The following is a 21,327-nucleotide window of genomic DNA, read 5'->3' as shown; positions in this document are numbered from 1 at the left end:
GTTGCTACTACTACTACCACTAGTACTACTGCTACTGCTTCTACTGCAACTACTACTACTACTGCTGCTGTTACTACTATTACTACTGCTACTACTAGTACTACTACTACTACTACTACTACTGCTACTACTACTACTGTTGCTACTACTACTACCACTAGTACTACTGCTACTGCTTCTACTGCAACTACTACTACTACTGCTGCTGTTACTACTATTACTACTGCTACTACTAGTACTACTACTACTACTACTACTACTACCACTACTACTACTACTACCACTACTACTACTACTACTGCTACTGCTTCTACTGCAACTACTATTACTACTGCTGCTGTTACTACTATTACTACTGCTACTACTAGTACTACTACTACTACTACTGCTACTACTACTACTGTTGCTACTACTACTACCACTAGTACTACTGCTACTGCTTCTACTGCAACTACTACTACTACTGCTGCTGTTACTACTATTACTACTGCTACTACTAGTACTACTACTACTACTACTACTACTACTACTACTACTACTACTGCTACTACTACTACTGTTGCTACTACTACTACTACCACTATCACTACCACTACCACTACTACTGCTACTACTACTACTACTGTTTCTACAACTACTACTGCTACTACTACTACTACTGTTGCTAATACTACTACTACTACTACCACTAGGACTACCACTCCCACTGCTACTACTACCACTACCACTACCACTACCACTACTACTACTGCTGCTGCTGTTACTACTACTACTGCTACTACTACTACTACTACTACTACTACTACTACTACTACTACTACTACTACTGTTGCTACTACTACTACTACCACTATCACTACCACTACTACTACTACTGCTACTACTACTACTGTTGCTACTACTACTACTACTACTACTACTACTACTACTACTACTACTACTACTACTGTTGCTACTACTACTACTACCACTACTACTACTAGTCTTGGGCTGCAACCCTTGTCCATCCTTAAATAGTGCACTACTTTTGACCAGGGCCCATAAAGTAGTGCAATATATAGCGATTAGGGTGTCATTTTGGATGCAGACTTGGTGTCTGTATGCTTTAGTTCCTTCCTGTTTGTAACCCCTCAGACGTGGCTTTTCTCTGTTCTTTATCTCTTGATCTCAACCAGACAAAGAAGGCAGTGTTCACTCTTTCAGCCTCGACCTCCAGGATCAGGAGGAACTGGGTTAATGTGCTGAGACAGACTATCCAACCCAGACACTCCCCAGACATCACACCGTTAGTATTTCTATTCACTGTGTCTGAAATGGCACTGTGTTGGAAATGGCACTGTGTTGGAAATGGCACACTGTCTGAAATGGCATACCATTAATTATGTCGTAAAGTAATTATGTGCATTTCTGTTGTGATCTTAGGCCACACCAGTCTAAGTGCAGGACTTTGTCTGTGTCTGAAATGGCACCCTATTCCCTATGTACTGCACTACTTTGGATCAAAGCTCCTATTAGCCCTGGTCCAAAGTAATGCACATTACAGGGAGTAGAATAGGGTACCATTTCAGACGCAGACAAAGTCCTGAACTTAGACTGGTGTGGCCTAAGATCACAACAGAAATGCACATAATTACTTTAGGACATAATTCATGGAATTGGAGGCAACAAGAAGACAATTAGACAAATGTAATAATATACAAGAGTAAAAAATGTGACTATGTAGCTATATCTGAAACACTTTTCCCATGGTCCCCATTTTTATATCACAGACGGTCAGACAGTGAAAGAGAAAACGGTCACTCTCGGCCTGTGTCGTCTCGCCAGCCTCCCTCTATGCTCACCTGTGAAGACTCCGACCCTCGAACCACTAACTCCACCTCCAACCCTCGTCAAATGGACTCTGTGGCCCCGGATCTAAATGACACCTCGCCCAATATGTCATCAGACAGTCAGAGAGAGGCAGGGGAGGGCTCGGACAGAGAGCAAGCAAAGCGATTGGAGGAGAGGAACAGATGGTTTGAGGGAGGGATCCCCTTCAGAGAGATGGGCAACAGATGGGACTCTCTGGAGCTGAAGAAAGGCAGCGTACCTGTACCTGACACTCACACCATGGACGCGGACGTCAACAATAAGTGGGTGGAGTTCGAGAGTTTATCATTCAGGGTGATGAGCGCGCTGTCTCTGATTGGTGCACAGACTAATCAGACCAATCAGACGATTCCCAATCAGACGATTCCCAATCAGACGACCAGTGCAACGGCCCTACAGAGGGAGGTAGTGTGAGAATAATTTTCCACTCTAAATCCTAAATGTAAAACAGTTATTTGTTCATTTGAGCGTTTAACATTTAATAATTATAACGTTTAGCATCGTCTTGTAAAGGTATCATAGAAACAGAGAGGATGTTTTCAATATACATAATGAATAATGTAGGGAATCTTTCCTCACCCTCCTCACATCTCTCTCTCTCTCTCTCTTTCTGTCTCACTCTTCCACTTTCTTCTCCCCTCTTTCACACAATTTTCTCTCACTCTCTTCCTCTCTCCGCTCTCCGCTCTCTCTTTCTTTCTATTGCTCCCCTATCTTCCTCCCCTCTCTATCCCACTCTTTATCCCCCTCCTCTCCCCCTCCTCTCCCTCTCTCTCAGGCGCTATCACTCAGGCAGCAGGTGGAGTGTCTGCGTAAGGAGCGTGTGGAGATGGGGATGGAGGTGGACAGTCCGTGTGGCCCTTGGGCCCCCTGTGGCCAGCGTCTGGAGGCCATGGAGGCGACCCACCGCAGGGCCCTGATGGAGCTCCAGGAGAGCCATGTCAGGGAGGTCGGAGAGCTGCAGAGACAGAGAGACAGACTGCTGCAGGAGGAGAGCCAGTCCACGGCACAAGGTGGGAAGGAGAGACCTGTTGGGGATAGTGTTTAATATCATGTTGAGTGTTAAATGAATAATGACACTTTTTCTAGGGACAATGTCACAAAGCAACTTTTCTTGTGGAACAGATTACCTACCCTCCTGTGTCCTGTCTTTCCCCTCTTCACTTCAACGTTTTCTTTTTTCCTTGTCATGTTATGCCACTCCTGTGCTCTGTAGCGGTTGAGGCCCTGAAGGAGGCTCACAAGGAGGAGCTGGAGAGGGAGGTGGAGAAGGCCAGGGGGATGGCTGGAGGGGGTGGCCATATGGATACTACGTACAGAGGACAGACGTGAGATCCATTCTCTTTAGCCAGACATCAAAGTCACCAAAAGTGAAGAGAAAGTTTTCTCTAATGGGATAACTATCCACCCTGTGCTTGTGCATCAGTGTGCTTGTGCATCCATGCATCCGTACGGGCATACCCACATGTTTTCTTGGTTCTCTACAGACCCCAGGCTGATGCCCTCCACAGTGAGTTGGACGTTCTGTCAGAGAGATATTCCCAGAAGTGCCTGGAGCTGAACCGGGCCGAGCAGAGCGGAGGAGACAGAGAAACAGAGCTGAGCCGGAAGGACAGAGAGATGGAACAGCTCCGCAGAGAGAACCAGGTCAGAGTGCAGAGAGAAGAAGGAGAGAGAGAGAGAGAGAGAGAGAGAGAGAGAGAGAGAGAGAGAGAGCAAGCCGAGTCTGTCATGAGAGACTAATTAACAACAAATGAATTATCTAATTCATTCTCTAATTAACAATTTAAGCAATGTACCATACTGTCACACAGTGCAATAGTAATAAGTATTTTTATTTCATCTTCATGATTGTCTCAGGAACTGCAGGCTCGTCTGACTGAGGAGATCAGCTGCATGCGCCACTTCATCACAGGTCAAAGGTCAGGAAACGTCTCCCCTGGCAACTGTGAGCGCAGTCCCTCGGAATTGGAAGTAAGAATAAAGTTTTACATTCTGAGTAGTTGTATTGGAAGCTGAACTGGATACAAGTACATGTTGCATTTGAGTATTTGTTATTTAAATGCCTTCTTCTGTGTATTTGAGTATTTTCAAATATACAGCCCAAAACAAATATTTGTATTTTAGTATTTGAATGGTTATTTGTAAAAACCAAATAGACAACCAAATTGTATTTGAAAATATTTTCAGATACATATTTCAAATACCTGGGTTAAATGCATTATTCATGGGAGTGTATTTGAGTATTTTCAAATACATTCCAATATTCAACTACTTGATTTTTCTAATAAAGATGATCTGAATACTTATTTTGAAATGTATTGGAAAGTAATTGAAATACCTGAAATAGTATTTGAAACCAGGACTGATTGGAAGCAAGGATGAAAAAGAGAAGAGACGCTTACATCTAAGTTGCTCTATTGATTGGTGTGTAGATTAGTGTCGGCCATTGGTGATTGGTCACGTTGTAATGTTGTCCTCCAGATTCTGCCATCTATTGGCCGGACCAGATTAATTCAGAATACTGAAAACATCACCTCAATGACTTGCTGCTGGGGTCCTAAAAAGAACCATGTAGAACACCTAGTCCTGGTCATCAGTGACATCAGTGCACTATTCGTTCATTGACACAATACTGATGAAGGAATTGTGGAATGATATCAATATAGATGAGTATTGTATCACTAAAATGACAAAAAATACTAAACTGATGTATCCGTGTTGCCCTCCAGATGCTGCTACGAGCAAAGGAGATTGAGGCTGAGTACCTACAAAAAGAGATTGGCTGTCTAAGGAATGAACTGCAGTCTCTAACTAAGGTACCGCTGGTATATTCTGTATCCACATGATTAACCCTTACAAAATCCTGATAACACACCACACAGTGGGGAAAAAAAGTATTTAGTCAGCCACCAATTGTGCAAGTTCTCCCACTTAAAAAGATGAGAGAGGCCTGTAATTTTCATCATAGGTACACGTCAACTATGACAGACAAAATGAGAAAAAACATTCCAGAAAATCACATTGTAGGATTTCTAATGAAATTATTTGCAAATTATGGTGGAAAATAAGTATTTGGTCAATAACAAAAGTTTCTCAATACTTTGTTATATACCCTTTGTTGGCAATGACACAGGTCAAACGTTTTCTGTAAGTCTTCACAAGGTTTTCACACACTGTTGCTGGTATTTTGGCCCATTCCTCCATGCAGATCTCCTCTAGAGCAGTGATGTTTTGGGGCTGTCGCTGGGCAACACGGACTTTCAACTCCCTCCAAAGATTTTCTATGGGGTTGAGATCTGGAGACTGGCTAGGCCACTCCAGGACCTTGAAATGCTTCTTACGAAGCCACTCCTTCGTTGCCCGGGCGGTGTGTTTGGGATCATTGTCATGCTGAAAGACTCAGCCACGTTTCATCTTCAATGCCCTTGCTGATGGAAGTAGGTTTTCACTCAAAATCTCACGATACATGGCCCCATTCATTCTTTCCTTTACACGGATCAGTCGTCCTGGTCCCTTAGTAGAAAAACAGCCCCAAAGCACGATGTTTCCACCCACATGCTTCACAGTAGGTATGGTGTTCTTTGGATGCAACTCAGCATTCTTTGTCCTCCAAACACGACGAGTTGAGTTTTTACCAAAAAGTTCTATTTTGGTTTCACCTGACCATATCACATTCTCCCAATCCTCTTCTGGATCATCCAAAAGCACTCTAGCAAACTTCAGACGGGCCTGGACATGTCCTGGCTTAAGCAGGGGGACACGTCTGGCACTGCAGGATTTGAGTCCCTGGCGGCGTAGTGTGTTGCTGATGGTAGGCTTTGTTACTTTGGTCCCAGCTCTCTGCAGGTCATTCACTAGGTCCCCCCGTGTGGTTCTGGGATTTTTGCTCACCGTTCTTGTGATCATTTTGACCCCACGGGGTGAGATCTTGCGTGGAGCCAAGATCGAGGGAGATTTTCAGTGGTCTTGTATGTCTTCCATTTCCTAATAATTGCTCCCACAGTTGATTTCTTCAAACCAAGCTGCTTACCTATTGCAGATTCAGTCTTCCCAGCCTGGTGCAGGTCTACAATTTTGTTTCTGGTGTCCTTTGGCAGCTCTTTGGTCTTGGCCATAGTGGAGTTTGGAGTGTGACTGTTTGAGGTTGTGGACAGGTGTCTTTTATACTGATAACAAGTTCAAACAGGTGCCATTAATACAGGTAACGAGTGGAGGACAGAGGAGCCTCTTAAAGAAGAAGTTACAGGTCTGTGAGAGCCAGAAATCTTGCTTGTTTGTAGGTGACCAAATACTTATTTTCCACCATAATTTGCAAATAAATGCATTAAAAATCCTACAATGTGATTTTCTGGATGTTTCTCTCTCAATTTGTCTGTCATAGTTGACGTGTACCTATGATGAAAATTACAGGCATCTCTCATCTTTTTAAGTGGGAGAACTTGCACAATTGGTGGCTGACTAAATACTTTTTTCCCCCACTGTAAACACAAATATTAATCTTCAGTAAAATCTCCCTCTTATTGTCTTGTCCTAAGGTACTTGCATGTGCCGTTTCTGCTGTTCCACTCCAGACCAACCATTCAAACAACATGTGCTTACATATACTCACACACATAACAGAATATGGATAAGAAACCTCACTCTACTGGTCTCCTCTGTGTTGGTCTATGACCCCCCCCTCTAGGAGAAGCAGAGTTTGTGTGACCGCTACAAGGAGGTGTATGTGGAGCTGATTGGGATGAAAGGTCGCAGTGAGCTGGATATCAGGGACCTCAGGGAGCACCTCCGACTGGCTAACGCAGCACTGCAGGAAGGGGGAAAGGACACCTGAGACTAGCCAACACAGCGCTGCAGGAAGGGGGAAGACACTCCTGAGACTGGCCAACACAGGAAGGGGGAAGAGATAACAGAGTTGGTGGATGGATAGTTGGATACCTGCTGTGAAGAACCAAGAAGCCATACAATAGCACAATGTTGGTTCTTCGTTATGGCTGGCTGTGGTTAGCCTGGAATTCTCCAAACTGATATGCTCAGTGGTGAAATAGAGCACATCAATCTGGATTCCAGGCTAGGCTGTGGTTGGAGTTATAAGACCAAAGAAAGCATGTTTTATAGAATGTCCCTGTCAATCACGAAAATAACACCAAAGAACATACATCAACAGGTGTGTTTTTTTTTTTTACACACGTAGACTTTTTATTGTGTAAATAATAAGACACATGCAAGCAAGAGTGAAGTCTGACTGTGCTGTGACCTCCCAATGATATAAAATAATATGTAGTAATCCATGGCAAGGAGGTGAAAGTGGGACTAAAAGGGAAGAGAGAGAGAGAGAAAAGGCGATGGAGAGGTGCATCATGATATGAGGTCAAAGGCGATCTTTTCCTGTAGGGGGGCATCTCTCTCTCCTTCCTCATATTGGCATGCCATCATTATTGCAAAGCACCCTGGGAAGGAATGGAAATGAAAGCAATGTCAATGGTCATTCATTTTCACAGTTGTTAGTATTTTTCTCTTCATTCTCTTTTAGATAATCATTGTTACTATTTCAACATGTTCCAACATGACTGTTTGGATTAGGTACATACCATTATGTACAGTGAGCGAAAAAAGTATTTGATCCCCTGCTGATTTTGTACGTTTGCCCACTGACAAAGAAATGATCAGTCTATAATTTTAATGGTAGGTTTATTTGAACAGTGAGAGACAGAATAACAACAACAGAAATCAAGAAAAACACATAAAAAATGTTATTAATTGATTTGCATTTTAATGAGTGAAATAAGTATTTGACCCCCTCTCAATCAGAAAGATTTCTGGCTCCCAGGTGTCTTTTATACAGGTAACGAGCCTAGATTAGGAGCACACTCTTAAAGGGAGTGCTCCTAATCTCAACTTGTTACCTGTATAAAATATACCTGTCCACAGAAGCAATCAATCAATCAGATTCCAAACTCTCCACCATGGCCAAGACCAAAGAGCTCTCCAAGAATGTCTTGGACAAGATTGTAGACCTACACAAGGCTGGAATGGGCTACAAGACCATCGCCAAGCAGCTTGGTGAGAAGGTGACAACAGTTGGTGCAATTATTCGCAAAATGGAAGAAACACAAAAGAACTGTCAATCTCCCTCGGCCTGGGGCTCCATGCAAGATCTCACCTCGTGGAGTTGCAATGATCATGAGAACAGTGAGGAATCAGCCCAGAACTACACAGGAGGATCTTGTCAATGATCTCAAGGCAGCTGGGACCATAGTCACCAAGAAAACAATTGGTAACACACTACGCCGTGAAGGACTGAAATCCTGCAGCACCCGCAAGGTCCCCCTGCTCAAGAAAGCACATATACATGCCCATCTGAAGTTTGCCATTGAACATCTGAATGATTCAGAGGAGAACTGGGTGAAAGTGTTGTGGTCAGATGAGACCAAAATCGAGCTCTTTGGCATCAACTCAACTCGCCATGTTTGGAGGAGGAGGAATGCTGCCTATGACCCCAAGAACACCATCCCCACCGTCAAACATGGAGGTGGAAACATTATGCTTTGGGGGTGTTTTTCTGCTAAGGGGACAGGACAACTTCGCCGCATCAAAGGGACGATGGACGGGGCCATGTACCATCAAATCTTGGGTGAGAACCTCCTTCCCTCAGCCAGGGCATTGAAAACGGGTCGTGGATGGGTATTCCAGCATGACAATGACCCAAAACACACAGCCAAAGCAACAAAGGAGTGGCTCAAGAAGCAGCACATTAAGGTCCTGGAGTGGCCTAGCCAGTCTCCAGACCTTAATCCCATAGAAAATCTGTGGAGGGAGCTGAAGGTTCGAGTTGCCAAACGTCAGCCTCGAAACCTTAATGACTTGGAGAAGATCTGCAAAGAGGAGTGGGACAAAATCCCTCCTGAGATGTGTGCAAACCTGGTGGCCAACTACAAGAAACATCTGACCTCTGTGATTGCCAATAAGGGTTTTGCCACCAAGTACTAAGTAATGTTTTGCAGAGGGGTCAAATACTTATTTCCCTCATAAAAATGCAAATAAATTTATAACATTTTTGACATGCGTTTTTCTGGATTTTGTTGTTGTTATTCTGTCTCTCACTGTTCAAATAAACCTACCGTTAAAATTATAGACTGATCATTTCTTTGTCAGTGGGCAAACGTACAAAATCTGCAGGGGATCAAATACTTTTTTCCCTCACTGTAAATAACAATATGTTGCATGCATGCACTCTAAACTGCTGTTAGGGACAAATGTATATGAAAGAGATGCTTTATTGTAGGTTAGCCTGTGTGTGTCACCCTGGGACTAGTAATGATATTAGCCTTTTACACATCAATAGCTGTATCAATACATCTATTTTCGTCACTGACCTAGGTTCAGTCGTCATCCCTGACCTAGGTTCAGTCGTCATCCCTGACCTAGGTTCAGTCGTCATCCCTGACCTAGGTTCAGTCGTCATCACTGACCTTGGTTCAGTCGTCATCGTCATCATCCTCTGGGACGAAGATGTCATGCTCCTCAAGTAGAGCCGCAAAGTTCTTGCTGATCAGAGTTCCCACGTACAGGAAGGGAATCACTACAGCGGTCATGCGGATAAGACCGAAGGATATCTGGGTGATAGGGGGGGAAAGAAAGAAATTCAGAATATCTACAATCTGAAACAGGTTCCTACATTAATTAACATTGCTAATATCATACAGGAAGATGACCACATCAAGCAACATGCACAGTATACAGTTCAAAGCCTCAGATAAGACAACATGGGATTTTTCAGAATGCAGAATTCCTCATCAATTAACTTGATTCACATAATAAATGCAGATGCTCTGGGGCCATACTCATAATTGAATACATTATGGATATGAAATGTTTTATTTCCCACAAACAGGCTAATTCAATTGATATGGACTTTGACCTAAAAATGGACACTCCAATACCCCATGGTATCTGTAGTTGTGTTAATATGTTACACTGGATGAGAAGCCAATGTGTAAGCCAATGCCTTATTACATAAAATGGTTACATGAGCTTTTTAATATAATTTTTCGACGAAAGGTGGCTAAAATAATGACTAATTACTTCCGTATCAAACACACACAAGCTCATTGGCTCCCACAGTTGTCTCTCCAAATTCCTTAAGCTGTGATTGGCAAAGACTGCTGTCAATCTGCTCCAAGAGTCAGGAACCGCCCACATTATGTGTAGGGTTACCAACAGGCTTAGCCACGCATGAAAACTCACTTTATCCGGCTTTGGTTGAACACCGCCATTTGCTGTTGATACCGCATTTCGACATTGGTTCAGTCTCGTTGTGTTAGACGGTTTCAAGACGGTGTTACGGCTTACTACCCCCGTATTCCTCGATACGAGGTTCCGAGAGAGCCACAGGACAGCTGTCGCCATTTTTCCAGTTTGGGGTGGGGTGGGCGGGACGGCATTGTTTATGGGTGGGTTCGGGGCGTAAGTCTATCCGCATTTTATGACAACATCAAAGATCAAACAACATAACATGAATAAATACATGTAATGCACAATGTATGAACAGTCAAATATAGAATAGATAATTCCAGACTTGTTTTATTTATTTACACACTAGCCTATCAGGTTTATGTGCATTCATATGTGTGTACGTTATCTGAAGACAGAGCGATCAAAATGACGTCACAACCGCCATATAAAATCCACAGAAGAAGAAATAGAAGCAAATGACGTTATGTGCCATTCAGCCAACCAGCGCGCGAGGACTGCAGCATTTTGTGCTATTCAGCCAACCAGCACGCGAGGACTGCAGCATTTCCTTCGAGGCAGAGCGCGCTCGGAAAGAGGAGGAAGTCGAAAAATATAGGACACCGAATTAATAAATACGTTAGAATATGAGGAATATGTCAATGAGATTTACAGTCTAACAAGGGACAGTGGTTGGTCTCACAACTACCTAAAAACCTTCGGGTTTACCTCAATAATCCGAATTTGAAATTACACCACCCGCTACTCAGCATAACTGTCCCCTCGCCATACTTCGAGTTGAAAGACGAACGGGGACGAGATAAATTTCGGAATAGGTTTAGCTACCTAATATTTACATTGTAAATTGGTATTACAAACTTGATAACTATAAACGTTAAGGTGGTGGAAGGTCTCAAGAAAAGGTTTTAGCGAGCTAGTTTGTTTCAAATATTCGTCACGAGAACTTGAGATTCTCTGAGAAAAGTTGTTCGACGTCCACGAGCCGTCAGAGGCCTGTGGTCGAGGCTGCATGCAGCAGACACCATCGGCGTGTAGTGTCGGTGACATAAACAACAAACATGTCGGCCCAAGCGCAAATGCGAGCAATGTTGGACCAGTTGATGGGCACAAGTAGAGATGGTGAGTAAACGACAAGCTACATTGTTTCAGAGGAAATGTTTCTAACTAGTTTTTATCATGCTAGCTGACGTTAGCTAGCTAAGCTACCTTAGCCTGGGGACCAATGGCTGAACGCTAACGCCAGCTAGCTACTTGTTGTGTTCACAGTAAAGTAAACACAAGGAACATTCCGTTTCATACCTTGTCACATTGTTGACGTGTGCTAGCTGGGATATTGCTGGCCCACGAGATGCTATCACTGACTGGCTGCAGGTAACGTTGGACAGATAGCTAGATGTACTGTAGCAAGCTAAGCTAGTTTTTGTTTCAGGAATGAATGATCCACATGGGCATCCGCACCCACCGTAATCAGAATTTTGGATAATAAAGGTGTCTGGTATGCACACAGCTATTGTTTCTTGAGATTTACATGACTTTGCTCAGCTCACCAACTCTCTCCCCTTGTCTGATTTATTTTCGTGTAGGGGACTCCATGCGCCAGAGAATCAAATTTACAGATGAGCGGGTCTGCAAGAGTCATTTGCTGGACTCCTGTCCTCACGACATTCTCTCCGGCACTGTGAGTACATGACATATTACTTAGTCCAGGGGATCTCAAACTTTTTTGGGGCGCGACCCTATTTTTATAAATATAAAAATTCCCCGACCCCATCATGTGGAAGAAAGTGACATAATCAACGGCCAATGTAAACTTTTTAAATTGGTGCTTAGACAGTCTATTACAAATCAGTACTTTTGACAGTATTTAAATATGAAGAAAGTATGGTTCGAAGTATTGGGAAGTTCAGAAAATCATCAGGCAATCATTTTGTATGATCTTCTGTGTAGAAAAGAACATCATCATTGATTATCTTTTTCCCCCAGTCTGATTTAGTGCCTGGGCTTGTCCACTCTGTTCTAATGTGTCCTGCCATTGTAGAGGGAAACAGAGGAAGCATACGTGTTCCTGAGAGTCTTATCTTTCAGTGATGGGATCATAATATTTTGTAGCTCAAACGGTTCTAAAGATGGAGCAACATTTGTAGGAAGAAAACAGAAACCGCTCTGTAACCCTGGTTATATGAACCAAGCCCGATTTGTATTTATTTCATTTCGGAGTTCTCTCACTACCCCATTTTCAAATCAGGTGACCCCACATGGGGTCGCGACCCCTAGTTTGGGAAACGCTGTCTGAGTCACAATGGTCTTGTGTAGTAGCGATATAGAACACAATGTAAATTGCTCTCCTGGGTACAGGACTTGTAGGTACATCTTTGAGTGATTGATGTAATTGATGTTTCTTGTTGTTGTCGTACAGAGAATGGACCTGGGAGAGTGTGTGAAGGTCCACGACCTGGCCCTCAGGGCTGACTTCGAGATCGCCTCCAAACAACAGGAGTACTTCTTTGAGCTTGACGTGAGTTACGTTGGAATGTCATGTACCTAGTATACATGTTTAGCACACATACGCGCACACACACATTTTGTTTCCTCTGCATGCAAGCTCCATGTGATCTGTTGATCAATGGATTGTCTCTTTCTTTCTCTCTCTTTCTCTCTTTTTCGCTCCCTCTTTTTCTTTCCTTCTGTTTTATGTCTTGTACACACAAGCTCCATGTGATATCTATTTTTCCTCTCAGATCTGGCGATGTTTAACCCTCTCCTCGTCATCCCCTCTCACCGCAGGCTGCTGAGCACCTTCAGTCGTTCATCGCTGACTGTGACCGCAGGACTGAGCTAGCTAAGAAGAGACTGGCTGAGACGCAGGATGAGATCAGCGCTGAGGTCGCCGCCAAGGTGACCGACCCCTGTTCTTTGTCTTACTTAGATAGTTCCCCACATGGTCATTAGGTGAATTAACACTTTATAGTTGGAATTCGATTCCATGGTATGTGTTGTTTTTCTAGATGAATGTAGCTGACATTTCAAAAAATGACATTTCAACCATGTATAAGAAACTAATTAATAATAATATAAATAATGTGATTGCCTGTCACTTTGTTGCTCTGGTTGTCACCGTGTCATAATTCTAACACTTTCTCTCTGGAATCAACAGGCTGAGCGGGTCCACGAGCTGAACGAGGAGATCGGTAAGCTGCTGGCCCGGGCGGAGCAGCTGGGGGGCGAGGGGAATGTGGAAGAGGCACAGGAGGTCCTGGAGAAGGTGGAGAAGACTCGCGCAATGAAGAAAGAGGCAGAGGTCAGTGGACAGGGGGTCAAGGAGATACCCGACATGTGGTCACAACCAATCATAGCAGCTCTGATTTGTACTGGGATTAAATAAAGATTAACAACTAGTTTTTTGTTGAAATATACAAACCTGTTTCAGCAAAGCCTCTTAGATGTTTTTAACAGACAGGTATATGAGGAATTTCATGTGTGCAACTCAAAATATATCAAAACAGTCAGTCATCAGTCATTTGAAGGTGTGTCCTAATATTAACATTAGTCATCAACACAGCAGCATACTCACTAAGAACTGTGCGGTGTGTCCTAGTTCTAAAATCAGTCTGGTGTACTGTTGCTTTCTCCCAGGACGTATACAGAAACTCGATGCCGGCGTCCAGCTTCCAGCAGCAGAAGCTCCGGGTGTGCGAGGTGTGCTCCGCCTACCTAGGTCTCCATGACAACGACCGCCGCCTGGCCGACCACTTCGGAGGTAAACTGCATCTGGGATTCATTGAGATCCGGGAGAAGCTGGAAAAGCTACGGGTGAGACACACACAACATAACAGTAGTCAGAACCTAGTAGGATATCACTAGTTATGTAGACGTTTACATTGCTTTTCAGGAAGTGTAAACCTGAGCTGTCTGAGTACAGTTGTTGCTATGGATTACATGTTGTTGTTGTTTTTCCTGCTACAGAAAGCAGTTGTGGAGAAGCAAGAAGGAATGCGAATGAGAAGAAGGGAGGAGCGTGAAAAGGAGGAAGAGAGAGCGAAGGAGTGGGAGCTGGAGCGAGAACGAGAGAGGGAAAAGGAGCGAGAGCGTGAAACCGAACGTGTACGGGAGAGGGAGAGAGAAAGAGAAAGAGAGAGGGGAGAGAGAGAACGCCGGAGGTGATCTAAATCTGACTTGTTCCCATCTTCAGTTCAGACATCAAACAAATGCTTTGAAATGCTCATTCTCTTGTATTTTAACAATCCACTTTTATGTCTTTTTTTTACAGGTCAAGATCAAGAAGCGGTGAACGATACCGGGAGGGAGGCAGCTCATCCTCCCATCGCTCGAGACGACACCGCTCCTCTCGCCCCCGGGAGGAGGGAGGAGGAGAGCGGGACAGGGAAAGGGAACGTAAGCATAGACACAAGGACAGGCATCGCTCGAGCTCCCACTCTCACAGGAGCAAGAGGAAGAGGTGAGGCCTGAGCAGACAGACAGGAACACTGACTTGATACTTAGAAAATGGCACATAGCCATTATGTCACACTAAAATCAGGCGGCAACTAGAAGAAAACTGAATGAAACGGGGAGGTACTACTAACCTTTATTTTACCTTTATTTTACCAGGTTACCTGAACAACAACAAACAGTGTTTTCTTTTTCTGTGGCAAAATGTTTTGCTACGCTGTGCCCTAATGAACACGACCCAGCTCTTTCCCAACAGATTGTTTGGGTTGATTTTGTTTGTCTGTCATCAGGTGCTTGATCTTTGTACCAATGCCTGATCTGTTTCCTTCTACCCAGGTCTTCCAGGGACAGATCCTCACACACCCGAGACCGAGAACCCCGCTCCCCGTCTCAGCGCTCTCCGTCTGGCCGTTCACCCTCAGGGCGCTCCCCGTCCCAGGAGAGATGGAGGGAGAGCGGAGGAGAGGGACCACCCCGCTCCCGGGAGCAAGACGACAGGCCCGAGCCCATGACCAGGGAAGACAGGGAGAGGTCCACCTCTCCAGAGATGATGGCCAGGGGGAGAGAAAGAGAGAGATCTCTGTCGCTAGAGAGGGATAGACGTTCCAGCTCAGACGGAGAGAGGGAGTCGGGGGAGATATGATATAGAGGGGGACATCCGAGGTCATGTTAGAGCAGAGGGGGGTTTAGAAAGATGGAGCAACAGCCAGTTCTAATGGGCTCCTTACCCCTTCACCTCAGCCATAACTCTTAGATGTTTGCAGATCTAGAAGATGGAAGCAATATGGTGGAAGTGGAAGCTACACTGCTTATACCTATCCAGACCTTTCAGATCAGCAATCATCGAAGGTTTAGGGCTAGGTGGGAGGGAGTGAATTGGGACTGGCTGGGAGGGTGTGTGTGAGTATGTGTGTTCATTCATGTTGAAGTGGGACATATAAATTGGGAGGGGGGGCGGCGAGGACAAATTGGGACAAGGAAATCAGGATAAGAGGTCAGGATGGGAAGAAGTAGCATGCGAAGATAGTTGGTGGGGCTTTCAATTGGGATGAATGGGAAAGACCTTGAACGAAAGGAAGGAAGTTGGCCTGGGAGCAACACTTTATTTCATGTAATAATTGGGACGGGGGTAGTAGAGGAGAGAGATGGAAGTTCTGCCCATTTAAACCTTATTTTATTTTAGAAATGCTGTTCTGTTTTTTACCATCATTATGATCTACAATGTTGATGCTGTTGTCGTTTTCTGGGTTCCAACAGGGATCCAAAGATCGGTTTCACATGGAGGAGCGTGTATAGCGTGTATAACTTAGATTTATACACAAACATAAAAAATACAGTGACGAACAACCACATCCTTTGAAAGATAAAGAGTACCACTTAAGACTCTTCGCACTGATACGGACATGTAGAATTCAATATGATTGACAACGTACACAAGCATTTTACATACTGTTACTTTACTGGTATTCAGCAGAAACCCATGAACAGACACACACACTTCAGCAGAAACCCATGAGCAGACACACACAGTCCTTTTGCTGTGAGACAAGGTGGATGTTTTGGGGAATCTACCTTGCTGTGCCATCTACTACAAAGTTAATAAAAGTCCTGCTTCCATTGTGACTCATGTTTCCTGTCCATTCTTAATGTTTGAATCCTTAGTTGAAACAACAAAGCGCCTGTGTTTTGGTAAAAAGCTTAGGGATGGGCCTGGAGAAATGTAACCTCTCAAATTAATAGACAGTGCTATGGATGCAAGGACTGACGATCCATGATATAAACAGTTATAGTGTTAACAATTTTTTGAGGTTATACAGTGTTTACATTTTGTTATAAACATTGGAGTATAACACGCTTATACTTGGGTTCTGATGGGGTATGACAGTTGAACTAAGCTCATGAGGCATTTATAAGTTAAATTCAAGAATCAATGGGTATATATTCATTTCTAAGTCCAAAAATTGATGTAGCAACTATGGTTTCTAGCTTTAATGTAGTGTTTATCAAAGACGTCGAAGTTATTGTGCAAAGTGGAGGTAGCAGCAGGATTATATTTATATAGTTACACTTTTTAGACAATAGATGGCAGTCATGCTCCTTTGAAGAAAATGGCAGCAGAAGAAGAATTGAAGACGTCATGAAGTTTAACGGAAGTTTGAAATTACGCGCCACAAAAGTCATGGCTGAAAATTATTTTCTTCAACCATAACATTGGAGATGTCTATGAAGTGTCGCTAGTTAGCGACTGCATTGTTGAACGCTTTTTAACACAATTTTACTTCTCTTTTTTGCATGTTGGATGTAAAATGTCTTTACTCAAACCATTTAGTAAACTTCCTGGACTAAACACAGCCAACATACTGGTAAGTGGTCCTGTAAGTAACGTTAGCCCTAGGTAGCTAGCTAGCAAATTTAACAATTAATTACCAACGATTCTTATCACTAAACCAATTGTGACATTACTGCTATCCAGATTATTGATACATTTACATGCACAGAATTCAATATTTGTATCTATGTTTAGTTAGTTAGCTGATACATCATAATAACACCACTAACTCACCCGTTGTTACTCAATGAATGTGTTTCTTGTTTCAGCTGGTAGAGAATGAAGAGCAATTTCAGCAGAAGTTAGCTGACACTGTTGTGCTTCATGAGAAGAATGTCAACGTCACTGTGTAAGTACTGAATTGAGTTCCCAACTAGCGAGCTAGGTAGGGGTCTTGACTAGATGGTATACAGCTACGGACAGAAGTAACTTTTCGTAGCGGGTTAGGGTTAGCTAAAATGCTCTCCTAACCTGCTACGAAAAGTAACTCGACAGAAGTAGCTGTATACCATCTAGTCACAACCGTCTAACATTGTCATCTTCTTCTTTCTGTACCAGAAGGTTGGCTAGAAGCCTCCCACTACCCATGGAAAACGAGGAGTCTCGGCCGCGGATAGATCTGGTGGTTTTCATCATTCACCTAACCTCAGAGCTCAGGTACATTCACATACAGACAATAGGGACCATCCATAGGGAGATGGACCCCATGACTGATGTGACTTTACTGGCCTCTTCTTCCAGTGGTAATGCTACTGCTTTTCTCTCTCCTCAGCTTCCAGTCAGCAGAGACCTCCCTCAAGTATTTAGACCCAGGTTACTTCCTGGGCAAAGTCTGCTTCCTGGTTACCAATGGTAAGGAAATGGACTCGCCTGTCTATCCTTCTCCGTTATACATCTTTCATCAACACTTATCACATTCTATCATCCTCTCATTATGTTTAAAGAGTGCTATCTTCCTCTGTGTGTCTGTGGTGTGTCTGTGTCTCCTCCTCCAGCTCGTAATGCATCAGTGCCCCCTGAGCGACTGGTCTCTGTGAGGAAGCTGGCTGCATCCCTCCACTGCCCCTTACTGTGTGCAGAGGATCAGGTATAAGTCAATGCATAGACGTGATTGATAGGTAAAACACTATATTAGTTTATATTTAGTCTATTTCATGAAACCTGTGTTATGAATAGACTGACAGGTAATACAAACTCATATTATCTTTTAGAAGTGTGTCATTCTGTTATTTTATGAAGCTTTTGTTGTTTTTTTCCATTCTTATTTATTTCCTCTAATTTCCTTTTTTTCTCCACTCAGACGACAGAGGGGGTGACCACGGCAGCACACCGTTTACTGGCCATTCTCAAGGTAGCGGCCGGTCTTGTCCCCATGGCAACTGGTCTCTACCTGTCCACCTTCACCCGCTGCACTGTGCCCTCTGACATTGATCAGCAGAACTTTGAGTGATCTTTGACCTTTAACCCAGTCCAGAACATCACCACCTGGACCAGCCAAGACTGGTTGACCAGGTACTTACATGGACTGTTACTTGTGCTCAATAGCTATTGCGGTCTCTAAAACAGATAAATGTAAGAGGTTTATATAGAGTGGACTGCGTGTCATATTGTTTTAATTTTGTTTGTACATACAGTATGTTTACCATGCACATAGTACCTTTTTAAATACATATTTTCTTGTTTTGTTCACATTGTAAGCTTTTAGCCATTTACAAATATATCTGCTTTGATCTAATTTGTGAAGAAAGTGTCTGGTATCTTTGTAAATACATTTGAGATTACACACTAACCTTACTTTTTAGAATGTCACTTGTTGCTGTGTCAATATACTGACACTAGGTGGAGTGCCTGCAGCCTGACGAAAGACATTGGTTCAATGCCTCGAAAGTGCTTTCTGGCTGCGCTATAGAAACTTGTGATGAAATTGAACCATGCAATTGATATCCCCTTATCTTTCATTATGTAGTGTTTCTTTGACCTATGTGAGAAATAAACGGCTTAGCTAGTAGATACAATCTTAAAGATGCGTTATAAAGGTTTTGTATAATTTCAGCCAGTAGTTTTGAAAGTAGTGCTCACAAGCCGAAACGGGTCCATGAAAATTGTGCACCATTGTGTATAACGTCAACCATTTCGTATGCAAAATAAATATAACATATTTTGTACAATGTTACACATTTGTAAGTGCTTAAGATCTTGTTAAACCTCTTTAATTGTGAACCAGCTGTTTGAAGACTCGGACCTCCTCACTCCGACCCGTCTCCCTCCTCCCACCTGTTTCCTCTATCCCTAAACTCCAAGTTCACACCCCCTCCATGTTCACAACAGGTATTTTGATAACCCTTGGTTGAAGATCTCCAGTGTGCTATCCCACTGGACAAAGATGTCAGTTCAACATCATTTGATTGAGTTTTCAACTAACATGAATTAAATGTGAAATAAACACATTTGAACCATGTCATTGGATTTAGGTTGAAAGTTGGGTAAAAAAAAATAAACATTCCCAAAATCCCTTTACAGTGAAGACTTTTATTGCAAATCCAATACGTTTTCCACATTGATTCAACGTCATCAAATTTATTTTGTTGTATTGGAAACAACCAGTTGGTGCCTAGTGGGATATACAACCTCCCCTCATCGTTTCCTCCCTTTCGTCTCTTCAGGTGTCTGTCCATCTCGTTGGTGTGTCTTCCTCTTGCTCTTTACCCCAGTTCTCTACTGCTCCTAAGGGTGATTGAGTGTGTATGTTGTGTCGTGACTGCTTCAAGCATCTTGATGACCTGTGTCGACCATTGTTGGCTCTAGAGACTGAGTGACCTGTTGCCAAATATTTTCTGCAATGTAGAACATGACAAAATTAATACTGCATTTCAAAAGGGTTTTGCATTCTGCCATCTCAAATGGCGATGTCTGCACAGTGAAACACACACAGTCTGCCACATGTAGACATACACACACACACTGTCACACTGCTAAATGATTCAGTATGTAATAAGTATCTGGGTGGTGAGGTGACCACTGACAGAGGCTCAGGGGGAGACACTAGGATGCACACGTATCCTCCTCTCTGATCAGGGCTTGGCAAAAGAATAACCTGCACCCCTGGCTGTCGCCATGTGAACCATAATCTGTTATCCATAAAAAGTGTTGATGGATACATTTTGTGGAATGTTCAGAAAAACTATAGGTTGGGATCTGCTTGAGACTTGGTCCTGGTTAGAAAATATTGGGGACAAAAACAGGTTTGGGATCCACTGTGTTAATGCTGATTAAAGAGGTTTCCTGTTTCCTCACTGATAGATACTGCTGTTGGACCCCATGAGAGGTTTCCTGTTTCCTCACTGATAGATACTGCTGTTGGACACCATAAGACCCAACACTGGGAGGACAAGGGAGCCTGGACACCTAGGCTAGTGGTCAGTCATGTGCACTATGTTTGAAAAATAAAATTATATTTGGCACATCAATCAGTTTGTAGGTGGATATTGAATTCACCATAACCTAAAGTGGCTAAGATGGGGGAGCACCTGAGCCCAATGGATGCTTTACTGCGTGATAGTTACAGAATGAGTAGCCTATAAAATGACTCACACGTCTCCCGTGGGTTTTTCCATATTGCTTACTCTTGACTAATGCCCCTGGCCTGGGGTAAACCGGTCCGGTGGTCTGGTCGGTGGAGACCGGCTGTCCTTGGCAACGGGTCAGCAGAAAGAAAGAGATATTGACGGATAAAGAGAGATAAAGACAGGCGGGTCACACCAGATGAGAGGGTGTCACAGTGTCTGTTGTCACGTCTGCAGTGCAGTGACCGACACACAGCCACCCTATTAATAGTCATTCCTTCAGCAGGGCAATTAACCACAGCTTTGGCAATCAGCTCAATACCAGCCAGCCAGCCAGGCTAATGCCAAAACACCACTTTTCATTTGACTGGAGACAATGGAAAAGTTTGAAAGGAAGTTTTCCATTACAATTTTGCTCCCAGGCAAATGTCAATTTTAATTTATACTGTAGATTCAAGCAACATCACAAAGTAAGAAATGTCTGAATCCAGAATTAAGCATAATATGTTTGAATACAACTTTGATTTATTGCACTAGTACGCTTAACTCTTCCGTGTATTGTAGTCATTCAAGATATCCGCATTGAGCTTATTGAAACAATTAATTTCATTCACTAGTGCGGTTTAACCAATCAGGGGCACTCTAGACATGCACTTCCTGTGAGGAATGCACTGGGCAATCTCCATGGCGTCACCATGGCGCCCAAGCTAACGGGCACAGTCTGGTCTGGTCTGAGAGGGGGTGATCTGAACACAGACAGCCCCGCCTGAGATGCTGCTCTGTGGAGAGAGTCACGTCCACACTGACCGATAAGACCGCAGGAATGGGAAAGGGAGAGGACAGAGCCAAAATAAACAGGGTGGT

The 21,327-nt window shown here is 43.5% G+C and overlaps 2 protein-coding genes and 1 long non-coding RNA gene across 3 annotated transcripts; 2 read left to right on the top strand and 1 right to left on the bottom strand.

Moving 5' to 3' along the window:
* Nucleotides 1-7,031: 7,031 nt before the first annotated feature.
* Nucleotides 7,032-10,294, bottom strand: LOC311125225. Its single transcript, XR_014612853.1, has 3 exons — nt 10,117-10,294; nt 9,342-9,485; nt 7,032-7,319 (listed from the first exon to the last, which is right to left on the bottom strand). It is a non-coding gene; the product is annotated as an uncharacterized lncRNA (long non-coding RNA).
* Nucleotides 10,295-10,670: 376 nt separating this feature from the next.
* On the top strand, nt 10,671-16,194 carry LOC311125228 (putative RNA-binding protein Luc7-like 1). The gene is made up of 9 exons (XM_084199282.1): nt 10,671-11,241; nt 11,706-11,800; nt 12,539-12,637; nt 12,907-13,017; nt 13,277-13,420; nt 13,756-13,932; nt 14,086-14,279; nt 14,390-14,578; nt 14,908-16,194. The coding sequence occupies exons 1-9, from the start codon at nt 11,181-11,183 to the stop codon at nt 15,212-15,214; spliced, it is 1,377 nt and encodes a 458-aa protein (XP_084055408.1). The 5' UTR covers nt 10,671-11,180; the 3' UTR covers nt 15,215-16,194.
* A 580-nt stretch (nt 16,195-16,774) lies between these two features.
* Nucleotides 16,775-19,414, top strand: LOC311125233 (centromere protein M-like). The gene is made up of 6 exons (XM_084199285.1): nt 16,775-16,934; nt 17,170-17,249; nt 17,459-17,557; nt 17,673-17,752; nt 17,896-17,987; nt 18,201-19,414. Exons 1-6 carry the CDS (start codon nt 16,878-16,880, stop codon nt 18,348-18,350), a joined length of 558 nt encoding a protein of 185 aa, XP_084055411.1. The 5' UTR covers nt 16,775-16,877; the 3' UTR covers nt 18,351-19,414.
* The last annotated feature ends 1,913 nt before the right edge of the window (nt 19,415-21,327 follow it).

Source organism: Coregonus lavaretus (assembly GCF_964263955.1).
Source record: "Coregonus lavaretus genome assembly, contig: HAP1_SCAFFOLD_874, whole genome shotgun sequence".
Taxonomy (NCBI): domain Eukaryota; kingdom Metazoa; phylum Chordata; class Actinopteri; order Salmoniformes; family Salmonidae; genus Coregonus; species Coregonus lavaretus.
Note: the sequence above shows the minus strand (reverse complement) of the source record. Positions and strands in the feature narration are given on the sequence as shown.